Source organism: Chiloscyllium plagiosum, chromosome 14, assembly GCF_004010195.1.
Source record: "Chiloscyllium plagiosum isolate BGI_BamShark_2017 chromosome 14, ASM401019v2, whole genome shotgun sequence".
In the NCBI taxonomy this organism is placed as follows: Eukaryota; Metazoa; Chordata; class Chondrichthyes; order Orectolobiformes; family Hemiscylliidae; genus Chiloscyllium; species Chiloscyllium plagiosum.
In genome coordinates, this window is record NC_057723.1 from 27,416,843 (window position 1) to 27,431,310 (window position 14,468).

At 36.4% G+C, this 14,468-nt stretch overlaps 1 protein-coding gene across 9 annotated transcripts in view; it reads left to right on the plus strand.

The window, feature by feature from the left end:
- LOC122556577 (rap guanine nucleotide exchange factor 6-like) overlaps positions 1-13,488 on the plus strand; it is a 375,201-nt gene extending 361,713 nt beyond the window's left edge. For 7 of the 9 annotated variants that reach the window (XM_043703419.1, XM_043703412.1, XM_043703410.1 and 4 more), the window contains 4 exons: positions 723-948; positions 4,922-5,478; positions 7,497-7,829; positions 10,817-13,488. In XM_043703419.1, coding sequence (XP_043559354.1) covers positions 723-948; positions 4,922-5,478; positions 7,497-7,829; positions 10,817-10,842 — 1,142 coding nt within the window. In that variant the 3' untranslated portion in view covers positions 10,843-13,488. The remainder of the gene's footprint in view (positions 1-722; positions 949-4,921; positions 5,479-7,496; positions 7,830-10,816) is intronic. The other 2 variants (XM_043703411.1, XM_043703415.1) reach the window with 2 other exon arrangements.
- Positions 13,489-14,468: the final 980 nt, after the last annotated feature.

Below are 14,468 nucleotides of genomic sequence, written 5' to 3' on the forward strand. Positions count from 1 at the left end.
CCCGTGTCTTCGTGGGTTTCCTCCGGGTGCTCCGGTTTCCTCCCACAGTCCAAAGATGTGCAGGTCAGGTGAATTGGCCATGCTAAATTGCCCATAATGTTAGGTGCATTAGTCAGAGGGAAATGGGTCTGGGTGGGTTACTCTTCGGAGGTTCGGTGTGGACATATTGGGCTGAAGAGCTTGTTTCCACACTGTAGGGAATCTAATCTAATCTAAATATCCATGGACCCTCCCCACCCATTCTCCCAACCCAGTCAAGGATCAAACCAATCACTTTCTCCCACCCACATTCACTAACTAGCAATAACACTACCTCCACTCCATAGCCTCTTCACAGCATTCTCACTTAACTGAAAACCAAACACATCAATATAACCAATTTTTAGGTAGGGATCCTATTGTAAAGGTGCACTTTTTGGAGTCAAAATTCCATAGCATACAGGGAATGGTGGACTTTCTAGGTTTCCTGCCTAAAATTCCAACAATCTACCCATTTATCTTGGAAAGCCTGCCCTATCAATATGAAAGTTTGTCTGAATTTCACTAGTTATTGCAGGCAGGTGATGAGAACTGTGCGAATAATATCACATATATGTATAATAGCCTCGTCTTTCCTGAGTGTAAATGCTACAATATCCATTTGCACTCTTCAAAAATAGTCATAATTTCAAACCAAACCTGCAGTGCTACTGCATGAGACTAAACTTGTATTTTATGTTCAGCTTTTGCTCTGGCTCCTATTACAAGAATTGACAATTTCTCGGACTCGAGTCACAGTGAAATTTCATCGCGATCCAGCATTGTCAGCAATTGTTCTGGTGACTCCATGTGTGCAGCTATACAGGATGAGAGATGTTTGCCACCATCTCTCAGTGTCCCAGATACCGTGGAAGCAACTGGGGGGAGAAATGTGCATCCAGCGGCTAGATCTGTACAACCTAATACAAGGTAAGATGGTGCTCATTGAACAGAAAGACACAATTTACTATATGCTTTGTGAAGTGAGAGATTTACTTAATATTCTGCACACTACTTATTCAATTTTAATGGAAGTAGTGCCAAATAGTAAACCAAAGCTTTCAGTGGACCAGATGTGGACAGAAAACAAGCTTTCATAATGTAGGACTGTGCTATTTGTTCAAATATTTAAGAAGAAAAATGCCTCAGTAACTCTTGTCACTTGAGAAAGTAGTTTCTACTACTTGTGTAAGCAAAAGTTAATAGCCATTCCAGCTTGCAACCATAATACTAAACTAAATACTTAAATCTTAAACTTGGTTTGTAAGTGCTTGTTTTCACTTTTTCCGTTTTTGCCGCTATTGTAAGAAACTATAACTGGATTGTTTGTAATAGTGTAGATCCTTTCAAAACATTTTATGTTGGGTTTTAACCTGGTTTATTTTGTAATTTCTACCTCCTGTTCTCCTACTTGTATTTTTATAACATGTTATATTTTTTGAAACTTATGGGAATTTATTAACGTTATCTACTTGGTAATATCCCAGATAGGATTGCTAGCATTTTGCAAAATTCCATATTACTTTGTGCCATTACACAATGCACTGTGACAATAAGTGCTATAAATTGAAAGTTACTACAATGTAGGAAATTCAGGTAGAGGTCATTCCTCCTGTAATGAATTGTCTACTGCCTTGGGGAAAAAAAAACTACATTAGAAACAATTTGGAGACAGTTCACTCAATTGATTCCTGGGATGAAGGAGTTCCTTTGAGGAAAGGATGGACAGGTTGGGCCTGTATTCCTTGGCATCTTGAAAGATGAGATATATTGAAGTACATAAGATTCTGAGGGGATTTAACCAGGTTAGATGGCAAAAGGATATTTCCCCATGAGGGAGAGACTAGACCTAGGTGGTACAGTTTAAAGAAAGATTAGAAGAATCCTTTTTTCTCTCTGTGAAGATCTTGTATATATGGGAATTCTCTTGTCCAGAAAGTAGTAGAGAATAGGTCATTGAATTTTTTTTCAGGCCAAGGTGGATAGATTCTTGATTGTTATTTAAGAAAGGTGGTAAAGAAAAGCCAGGGAACTATAGACCAGTGAGCCTTACATTAGTGTTGGATAAGTTGGAGGTGATGCTGAGGGACAGGATTTCATGCATTTGGAAAGGTCAGGACTGATTAGGGATAGTCAATGTGGCTTTGTGTATGGGAACTAGTATCCCACTAGCTTGATCAAGTTTTTTTTTGAAGAAGTGACAAAGAAGATTGATGAAGGCAGAGTGCTAGACATTGTATGTAACATCAGCAACGCGTTCAACAAGGTTCTGCATGGTACGCTGGTTGGCAAAGTTAGATCATGTGGAATCCAGAGGGAACTAGCCAGTTGGATACAAAATTGGCTTGAAGGTAGAAGACAGAAGATGGTGGTGAAGGATTGTTTTTCGGGTCGCAGACCTGTGACCAGGTCTGCCACAAGGAGGGATCCTGGGTCCACTGCTTTTCGTCATTTATATCAATGATTTGGATGTGAATGTAGGAGGGATGACTAGTAAGTGTGCAGATGACACCAAAATTGGAGGTGTTGTGGGCAAAGAAGGTTATTTCAGATTACAACGGGACCTTGATCAGATGGGACAATGGGCTGAGGAATAGCAAATTTAGGTAAATGTGAGGCGTTGCATTTTGTTAAGGCAAATCAGGGCAGGACTTCTACAGTTAATGGCTGGGCCCTGAGGAGTGTTGCGGAACAAAAACACCTAGAGATGCAGGTGAATAGTTCCTTGAAAGTGGAGTCACCGGTAGACAGGGTAATGAAGAATTTGGTTGGAACGCTTGGCATCATTGGTCAGTACATTGAGTCTAAGAGTTGAGATGTCATGTTGTGGCTGTCCAGGATATTGGTGAGGCCACTTCTGGATTACTACATTCATTTCTGGTCTCCCTAATATCAGAACTTGTTGTTAAACTTGAAAGGTTCAGAAAAAATTTATAAGGATGTTGCCAGAATTGGAAGGTTTGAACTATAGGGAGAGGCTGATTAGGGTGAGGCTTTTTTCCTGTGAGCGTCAGAGACTGAGGGATGAACATATGGAGGTTGATAAACTCATGAAGGCCACAGATGGGAAAAATAATCAAGTTCTTTTTCCCAAGGTAGAGGAGTTCAAAACTAGAAGGCAGAGGTTTAAGGTGAGAGGAGAACCATTTAAAAAGGACCTGAGGGTCAACTTTTTCTCACACAGAGGAGCGGTGGAGTTGGGTAAAGTTACTTAAAAAGCATCTGATGGGTACATAAATAGGAAAGGTTTAGAGGGATAGGTGCCAAATGCCAACAAATGTGGCTAGAACAGTTTAGGGTATATGGTCGGCATTGGCGAGTTTGTTTCCATGCTGAAGGGTTTGTTTCCATGCTGTACAACTCTATGATTGTGACCAGGGAATCAAAGGGTATTGAAGCTTAAAAGGATGTTACCTAATGATAGAGCAGGCTTGAGGAGCCAGACCGAGAATGCTGGAGACACTCAGCGGTCTGGCAGCATCTATGGACAGAGAAACTGTTAACATTTTTGAGTCCAGAATGACACTTCAGAGGAGTCAAATGGCTTATTCCTGTACCTAATTCATGTGCAGTGAGTGATCAAAATGTAAAAGGCATTACACAAAATATCTGAGACTTGCTATCCATAATTTCTGAGCCTGGAGAAAATGGGAACTGCCCATATTTCATTTTTGTGTTTTACGACATAATCAGAATCCTCAGTTTTCTGCTTGTGTAATGCATTTCTGTCCTATAGATATTTTGTATACAGAATACTTTAATTGTGGTTTTGGTGTCTCCGTTGAGCTGTATTTAAAGAGTTGGCTCAAGATTTTTTTTCAAATTCATCCATTCCCAATCTGTATCCTACGTTCAGAATAAGAACTTTTTAAAATGTTGTTTTGTTTTCATCATTGCTTATTTCGAAACACATGAAATTACCATTCTCTCACTCCACAGTTGTTCATTATTTAAAAAAAACTTTAAGAAAAAACTGGATTTTGCATAGATATAAAACTGTTACGGAATTATATTACACTATAGCTGTGCACATGATAAACGACTTATATTTTGGGTTGGTATCATGAAGTTTATTTTGCTTATCATTTGCATTGTCTACATTAGTGTTAAAAATGGTTTGGATATCTAATCATTAGTCTCATTTACCCATATTTGAATGCACTTTTGGAAAAGGTCTTATGTAATAATCTTAAGTCATGGACATTCAAGATCACAATTGACATCTATGCGGATTTTCTGGAAGATCGAATTGTGATTATTTCATCCTTACTCTTTAACACATGTATAAATCACACTGATTTTAGAGTGCACCTCTTAGAACTCGCTCTTCGGTACTTATTAAAGTTCAAAATGGATTTAAAATATAACAGACTTCCAAGTAACAAAATGTTACAATGCTATAAAAGTGGCATTGAGATTAGGCTCAGAATGAGTATTTTTAGTGTAAGGAAGAGACCAGATAATGGATTCGGCACAGTCCCTTTTCAATCAAGTCAAGTAAAAGATGGATCTACTTGATACTCTTGCATTATCATTCATTTATACATGTAAATAACTTCACATGTCCAGCATTGTCTGCAATATCTGACCAGCATTTAATATATCAAGCACATAAAATAATCTTGATGAATCCATCAGTGTAATTTTACATCAATGCGTTCATCAATGATCATTTGCAAAATATTTATTGTAAACCATTTCACTGACATCAAAGCTAATTTCTGTTCCCCTCTTTCCCCCCCCCCCCCTCACCTTAAGATATTGCTTAAACGAGAGAAAAGCTACTTATTCTGAAAGGTTTCAGAGAACACTTGGGTTTTAACTATGGCAAGTTAATCCCAACACAACTAACGTTGGTTAACCATAGGCTAAATAATAGTGACACATTTGTTTTCCCCTTCAGTTCTTCTGTAATTTTAAGTACTGAAAAGCGAGGGTGCCTGGTTATGGATTCAGCAGTTACATCTTCAAGTAATGAAGAGTTGGCCCGCGAACACAATGATCACACCTCAATTGATGCAGCGGACAGTGGCCGTGGAAGCTGGACTTCCTGCTCCAGCATCTCCCATGACAGCTTCCAGACAATCCAAAATCAGAAAAGTTGGGACCTACTAAATACATCTAAATATACTCATACTTTAGATGGACCAATTGCAGAAATTGAATTGACACAATCTTGGACCACAGGCTGTCACTTAAACTCTGGAGACCTGACTAAAAATACTTGTCCGATTCAGTCTAAAGACACCATTGAATGTGTTCATTCCAGGGAAAGCTGGACACCTTCAACAAATTCTCATTTGGGCAAGTTTGAAATGGATTGTGGGACTGCAAAACGAATAGACTTGCACGAGACTACAGTTGAAGCATCTGGGCGCAATGCAAATGTTTCAAACTCTAAGTCAAACACTGACCCCTCTTACAAAGCTGTTACTTCAAGCACAGAAAAGGGTCTTATTGGTAAGAGAAACTGCATGTAATTATTTTATGTTTATAACGTATTTTAACATAACTCATTTAAGAAATTACTCTAACAGGTACAGAATTTAATGTTATCCTAGTGAGCTAGATTGTGAGATATTTTGTATATTCTTAATTCATAGAATTACACAATCCCAACTGTGTGGAAATGTGCCCACTAGCCCAAAAAGTCCACACTGACCGCTCTTCCCCCCCCTCCCACCCCCCCAAAGAGTCACCCACCAAGACCCATTTCCCTACTGCTCTACATTTACCCCAGATTAATGGGCCTAACCTACACATTCCTCAACACTATAGACAATTTAGCATAACCAATTCCTGCATAGCTAGAACCTGCACATCTTTGGATTGTGGGAGGAAACTGGAGCACCCGAAAGAAACCCGTGCAGACATGGGGAGAATGTATAAACTGCACACAGATAGTCACCCAAAGCAGGGAATCAAACCCGGATCCCTGGCACTGTGAGGCAACAGTGCTAACCACTGAACCGCTGTGCAGCCCAGTTATTAGGTGATTACTATACTAAAGGTTTTGTTTGACTTGAAATTATTAAATTACTGAACAAATCTAAGAAAATATTGAAGTTTTGGGGTGCACGGGTCAGTGGTATGTGGCAGTAGACTTCTGAGCTAAAATGCATTCAAGATACTCTATGAAGACATTTTCTGTCAACCCAACCTTTGAAGTGCTGTATAAAGTCCATTGAGCAAAGGAACCTAAAGAATGTCTGGAATACAGTGGAGGTTTTGTATTAGAGATAAACACTGAAGGTGTTTGTAAGACTGGACATTGATGGTGTTGTGTATTCAATGTAGCAACAATCTTGGTTTCACTTTGATCTCATTTATAACTATACTGAGGTATTACTGATTATATTATCATCATGGAGAGACATTACAAACTAAAGCTTGTTTTTCTGAGGCTTTATGAATATCTGTTGAAGATGGAGGACTAATTAATAAAATAGTCAGATAATTATATGGGATCTTGGTTTTATAAGCAAAGGCACAGAATGCAACAAGGAAATTATGCTAACCTTCTGCAAGTCACTGGTTAGGCCTCACCTAATGTAATTTATCTGGTACAAAGCACCACACCTTTTTGAAGGTCATCAAGGTCAAGGCAAGGGTGCAGAGGTGACATTCCAGAATTATATCAAAGATGGAGTTCCTCAATTATGTAGAGAGATTAATGAAGTAGGGTTGCTCTATTCAGAGCCGAGTACACAAAGGGGAAAATTAACACAGGTACAAAAATTGATGAGGGGTTTTGATTGAGTAGATGAAGGTAAATTATTTTCACTGAATATGGATATAGATTAAAATTAATTGGCAAAATTGAAAGAAGATAAATGAGATGAAATATTTTTGCAGCAAGTTGTGATACGTTGTGCATTACCTGAATGGTTACAATAACAGATTCAGTAACAACTTTGAAAAGAAATTGGATCTTTGGAACGGAAAAGTTTGGAGAAATTTAGATTGTAAAGTTTCTTCAAAAAGTTAATACATATATAGTGAACCAAATGACAGCCTCCTAAGCTGTAAGATTGGAAGTGTTGTAAACAAAATATCGAGATATGCTGTATAAAAGCAGAATAAACTGGAAACCATTAGCGGGTCTGGCAGCATCTTGGAGAGAGAAACAGTTGACTTTTCATCAGAAAGATTGTCCATCTGAAATATTGTCTTTTTCTCTCTCCACAGATGGTGTCACACCTGCATAGTATTTTCGATTTTACTGTTTTTAATTCAGACGTCCAGTAGCTGTGGTATTTTTGCATAAGGATATGATAGTTTTATCACATTTTGTAACTCTGATAATGCCAGTACTTTCGAATAGATTTCACTGCTACTGATGTTACTTTGTTTCAGTTGAGAAATTATTTTGTATATTTTGACATCCTAACATTTCATATCTTCAAAATTTTTAAACTCATTGACATTTTTTCTTTCGTGAATCTCATTAATGTAACAATGATTATCTCTTATGCTAGTGTATTGTGTTACTGCAGCACAAAGGGATGGTAGGTATAGAGAGCCACCACCCACTCCTCCGGGATACGTGGGAATTCCAATAGCAGATGTTAAGGAAGGAGGACATCATTATCCACGCTTAAAACCTCCAGACTATAATGTGGCATTGCAGAGGTCACGAATGATAACACAGACATGTGACCCAACTAGACTGCTCTCGGTTCCCATTGCTAACCAACCAACATCAAGCAACCAGTCAAAAGCTCTGGGCCTACCTCACTGGCACAAAATCTCCGACTCCAACCGACTAGTACAGCTTAACCATCAGGATCTTCAAGATAATGAAGATGATGGTAGGTTGTCCATCTTTAGAATCCTTAGGAGCAAAATAAGTAACCTCGAGCAATTAGTTAAATTTGTAATTAGTATTCATCAGTTATTCTGTGTCGTAGCTGGAATCACTTTTGTAGAACACCATGTGTTACAGTGTAGAATAAGCATATGAAATTTAGCTATAATGAGCAAAATCCTTTAAACTGGCTTTGTAGTAGATGCTTGTCTGTACTTTTGGGATAAATCCCAATTTCTTTTCTTTTGTCTACTCAATGTCATATCTATCCCAGTATTGAGTATGAATGCAGTGATTGTTTTTGACTGATCTATTTAAAGCGTTCTATCAAATCCAACATAATCAAGTTGCCTGAAGGATTTCAGCAAGATCCCAAATGACCGAGCTCCTGTGGAGTTTTTTTTTTACTTTGTGTAGAAATGTCTAGCTAGTCTCGATTTCTTCCTGTAACAAAGCAACTAAGATCAAGGAATCAGTGCACTGTCAGATCATGCCTGTGCCTTGTCACTCTGAGGCATTGATCCTCAATATATTGTTCTATACAGTATTTTATTTATGTCTATAGTTTTATCAAAAAATCAAATATAACTAATCACTTTTTAAAATTGTGAATATAGAGTATATTATCAATTATGTTGTTGAAACTTCTATTAATCCTGCTACCAGCACAATTCATGGCCTTTCAGTCACTAATAATTTACAAAATAGCTGATCTTCTGTTAATGTTGGATGTGAGAGCTATGAGCATAATTACCTAGAGGACCTAGATCATGTAACTCCTCACAATGGAAGCCCAGCCCAAACTAAATTGAAGTAGTTTTAGGCCTATCAGTAATATTTTTCAGTTTTCTATCTAATGCACATTTTCCATTTTAACTTCTTTAAACATCTCTTTCACATTTAAAACCTAATTACTCTTTCATTGTTACAATGTTTATACTCTGTGGTGATTTGTTTTTCTGTAATTTTCAGTGATATGTACTAATTCAGTGGCCTGAAGTGCAAAGTTCTCTACCCTTATTTTACAAGGAATAATTATTCATTTTTATAAATTGGATCAACAGTTTTCTGCTAATCAACTACAAATTATTCACTTTATTTATTCTACAAGAATTATATCACAATTATCATTTGGTCTTTTAAACCCTTTGATCCTTTTATATGGAGAAACAGTGAAGAATTCCACTATTACAGATTGATGATATTTCAATGCAGCACAAGTCTGGAACAAAAGTCTAATAGTCTAAAATCTATCTGGTTTACATTTTTCCAAATTGCACAATAACCTTTGTGGAAGTTGGTCAAATGCCTGATAGAAATCCACGTTCAGTACGTCAATGGAATCCTTCTCATCAAAGAGCTCACATAAGTTGGTTAAACATGATTTCACTTTCCAAAACATGATTTCACTTTATCCAGCTGCAACCTTCGTAATGACTGATTATTACATCTTTTCCAAAATAGATGTCAAGCTAAATATTCTGTAGTTTCTGCTTTTCTAGCTTTAGCTGCTCTTGAACAGAGGGTTTGTATTTGCTATTTTCCAGTCTGATTAAACCTTTTACCAGAATTTAGAGAATTTTGGAAAATTAACATCAATACATCGACACTTCCTTTTCTACCTCCTTAAGATGCTAGAATGAAATCCATAAGGATCTTTCTTACAGTACCTCCATCAGTTTGCACAGTGTTTTACCAAGTGCTTCCCTTCTTTGAACCTTTGATTTGCAGTTAATATTAAGTTTTATTTTGTATTTTGTATGCTCTATAGTGAATACAGAAGTAAAATGTTTGTTTGTTTCATCTGCCATTTCCTTATTGTCTACTGGTAACTCTGTATCCTCACACTCTGGATAACCACTGCTCACTTTATGTACTCCTTTCCTTTTAAGATATGTGGGAACACTATTTTATTTTTCCTCATAATCTGAATTATTTTTTCAAGGAACTTTTTTTTGGCATTTTCTGCCATACTTGATATTCAGACCAATCATCGGACCAGCCACTCAACATTATGCAATGATATGCTTTTCCCTTAAGTTTGATTGCTTTACTTTATTACTTTAGATCCTTAAGTGCATTCCAGTAAGGTCATTTAACTAGGTCCTGCTACATTGCACTATAATAAGTCTCATATAACCTGCTTTCTCGGTGGCTTCAAAACATGCTGCTTATCCTATTGCCAATCTGATTTTTCCAGTTTAAATGTAGATTAAGATCACCTATGATTATTGATGTCCTTTTGTCACAAGTTCCCAATATTTATTCTTGTTTACTTTGTGTTACATTGGAGTTACTGTTAGAGAGCTCACAGTATTGACTATTCTTTCCCTGCTATTCTTGATCCCCGTCTTTATTATTCATTAAAAATTTTAATTAATAGAACTCCCAGTCAGTTTAGTACTGCCAGCAATTTTTACAAATATTAATTAAGGAAATACAATTAATAATAATTGTAGGTAGTTAAGGGCTTAACAAACAAATATCTCCATTCAGTAATATAATGACACACCTCTGGAACAGATGGAACTTGAGCTTGGATCTTCCAGCTCAGAAGTAGGGACACTACCACTACATCCATGATGGCTTTTTTTAATATCCATGTACACAGTTCCTAATGGCAGTTACTCACAAACCAATGAACCTTTGACTTTGCTGTGATGTCACTGTTTGCCTTAATTTATCTTCCACCTCCTCTCGCAGTTGTCCCGAACCTAAATTGATCAAAAAAAATTAAGCTTAGAGACTTTGCTGATTTGATTTTCATCATTCAAAGCAATTCAGTAGACAATAAGGCTGTTTTATTACTGAATGTGGTAATGTTTATCTGTATGTGTAAAATAGTCCCTTTAAAATTATTTTGTGCTTATTATCCTGTTTCTTTAACTAGAAATCATTCACATTTTTTATTTAGTCTTGGTAAAAGAGATTGAAATTAATATTACAATTTTATCATGAATGTGAACTAATAACATTTCTTTCATTTTACAGAAAATGAGCAAGTTTCTGCAGTTTGACCCTTGGAACCATGACATGGAACACAGGACTGCTAAAGACTATATACTTTTTCTTTTTCAGAATGCAGGCAGCTGCTTATTTTTCATTCTTTCTGCCTTAAAGTACATCTTCAATGTGTGATGTGCTGCATGTGGCAAGACCAGGAGAATCTGACCATGTTGTCTTTGAGTAGTTTTTAAACCAAATGTTCTTCAGTTTTCCAGGCTTGTAAAGCAGCACTCTATCTGAAGAATAGTACTTGGTAAATTTAAACTTGCCAAATTGTTTTTAATCTTGGAAGTATTAGATGTTAGGCTGCAAGATTGTTTTAATTAATGAATTGTATTGTACTTTATTGCTTATGCATAATTGGAATGTAAACATACTATACAAATGACTAGACTGTTTTGGGTTGACAGCTGCAAATCATATATTGTTTTGAATTATGAATTGCACCACAAATAGTATATAATATTTCTCCTGAATGTGATTCAGATTGTTAGTCCCTATTCAATTTTAATGAAAGCTTCATTGACCCCTATGTTTTAATACTGTATTGACCTGGATTTTAAGGAGCACATGCAAGCGTGTAATGTAGGTCAATCATTTCACCTCTCAATGATTTTGTGAACAATTCTCCTCTGATTTGATGGCTGACAAGAGAGGCCTGCCCAAATGTGTAGCTTTATCTCTGTGGGCTGCTGGCCAGTGAAAGGAGGCTGTGCCTCTCTTTCAAGGTCACCAATGGCAAATTGGAGGCCCCCACAAATTTTTCATCATTTCATCTACCATTCCCCCTCCCTATCCTATCCAACATGCTTCCAGTACTTCCTGCTGTACTGCTCCGAGGCCAACCAACATGAAGTTACAGACTTACCTGAAGGTCCAAGTCCATCAATGAACACTGAACGTCTTTCCCTGCGTTAAGATGCAGTACTGGCAGTGGCCACAGCACCTGGCAGAAAATTTAAAGTGAGGTGGCTTGGCCAGCTAGAGATGGAGTCACATACAACATTTTATGGCAAGATGCAAGGAGTCCACCCTCAATGTATAAACCAGCCCCATTTGTTAATTATTCTTATTGCTCCAAATGCCTGTGCAGTAGAGGAGCAGAAAACAACATCAAGTGGCATAAATTCATGCATATGCTTCTCAGATGCTGTGCATAATCATATGACAGGGGTCTGTCTGGATCAAGCACATGTTTTTCATTAAACCAAGGACAGATGAAGATGGCCAACTTATACTACAGAAGTGGCTTGTGAGGAAGTGCATCAAATAAGTGGTACCTCAGTTCACTGTCACAAGTTATGCTTCAGATTTGCCGATTGTTGAAAATGTTTGTGTTGTACATTTGCTTAACAAGCTCTTTAAAATATATCAGTATTTGCTTAGTCTTTCAGGAAATTCTTTCAATTGCTGAGTGTGCAGTTTAACTCATTAATTTTTAACCCCACAAATTCATTCTTTGCACTAAGTGAATAGTCTCAATCTTTCTCTTCAATGGTGGATACAGAAAAAAATGTCCTAGAATCACAGCTATCAGGCATACAAAAACTAGCTTTAATTACTTGTTAAATGGTCTAGTTATTTGTATATGATCATATATGTAACTGGAAAAAGTTTATTTTCATCACAAGAAATCTCTTACATTGGCTAATGACTAGTAGTGTAATGAGATCATTTGCTATTTCTAAACAAAATCATTTCACTGTGGCATTGACTTCACACCTTATTTGGTGAGAAAAGTTTACAAGGTGAGCAAGCTCAAGTTATTATACTTAATTATTTTTGCCAGAATTAATTTGTCTCCCAGATTGTGTTTGGCCATCAGTTATGGTCAGGATTTTTGGGAACAGTACCTTGTGCCTTTATTTAAAAGTAGGGGCAGCAAGGTTTTTGAAACCAAGTTGTAAATTAAAGCAAGTACAGTATTATGATTGCCAGAAACTTCCTCCTTAAAGGACTAATAGAGTTCCTGCCTCTGAAGTGTAAATAGATGGAGATATAAAAAGATAAAACTATATCCTGATTAGTTTTCTTTATATTCAGATTACAGTGTGGCCAACGTCTGCTTGTCCTAATCTGTGACTGTTTGGAAATTTAGCTGATCATATTGATCAGTTTGTTCAACAAAATTGTGTAGTATTCATAGTAGCAAATCTTTGCTGTACTTTATTTAAGTCTAATTTAAAACTCTTCAAGCTTAGGTGATTGTTTGCTTTTTTTCAAAAAGTCATTTGTTAATGGTATTTTGGGCTTTATTTTTGATATACATATATATATATAAATATAAATATTAAAAAAAACTGGAGTGCACTTCATGGACTATGTATTATCCAATCAGGCGTTAGGCGTATTGAATAAGCTGCACAATCATTATAAGCATACAGGTATTAGAGAAATATTCTGCACATGCCCATTCACAAAATGAGACATTGTAAAGTATGTAATCAACTAATTTTTTTTCTCATACTTTTGATACTACTTGTAACTTATGTCTTTTAGAAAGACAGTTGGTTGTCTGTATGCTTTTTTCGTACTTTTATCAGTGATTGTACATATTTGTTATATTTTTGTTGAACAAATGTTATAAAATGTAATGCTTATTTCTTCAGATTCCATTGAAATGAAGTTGTAAACCAATAAATTACAGTCATGTATGACCATTGTCTTTTTTAGGAGCACTTTTTTAAAAAAAAAATCAATAAGTGTATGTTGGAACCTCAGTTTCATGATTCCCCATGTTTCACTCCATTAGCAATATTGTGAAAGAAAATTTAATAACATCTTCACTTAATGCAAATATGAAAATCAGGTTAATGCTAAAAGCAAGTGGAACAATTTCCTATTTCAATTGCTGATCATAACCATCAAGTACTCCCAAGTCACAGCTAACAGGAAATACCTTTCTACTTTAGCACATCAATTTGCCTTCACTCCATTTTTAGAACAGCTTTCTATAGTCCATGACACATTCATATCCCATTCCAATGGCCTCTCTCAGTCTTGCTTTTGAAAGGCTGTAATGCAGGGTATTTGACTGTGAAACATTTGGGACATCCTTAGGTTATGAAGGGCTCAGTAAATGAAACGTTGTTTATAAATTGCCAAAATTATGACAGTCTTGAATGATGGCCTTGTTCTCAGTTGGGATTAGGTTAAAATGTTCCAAATCCATATTAGACTCCTGAAAATAACCAAAAAATATACACAGTAATAATTATCTATTTAATTGACAACAAATAAAAGCTATATAGGATATTTATTGTTGGTATTTGAAACACAATTTACGGTGAGGGAGATGATCTCATCATATTGCCTGTGCCAGTTGGAAAAAGCTGTCCCACCTAATCACATTTTACAGCATTTGATTTGTAGTTGTGGCACTTTAAATGCATAAAGTATTTTTATTAAATGTTCAGAGGGACTCCATTTCTACTGTCCTTTCAGGTAGAGGGCTCCAGATCACACTCACTCTCGCCCTCACTGAAAGCATTGTTCAATTTCTGATCAGTGAGAAGTGTCAGCACAACAAAATCTGACTTTCAATAAGCATTTTAAAAATTGTTATATGCTCTCCCTGTCATACGTAAGACTCAGCATCAAACCTGATGACTTTTAAAGAATACTTTGAGAAATGATG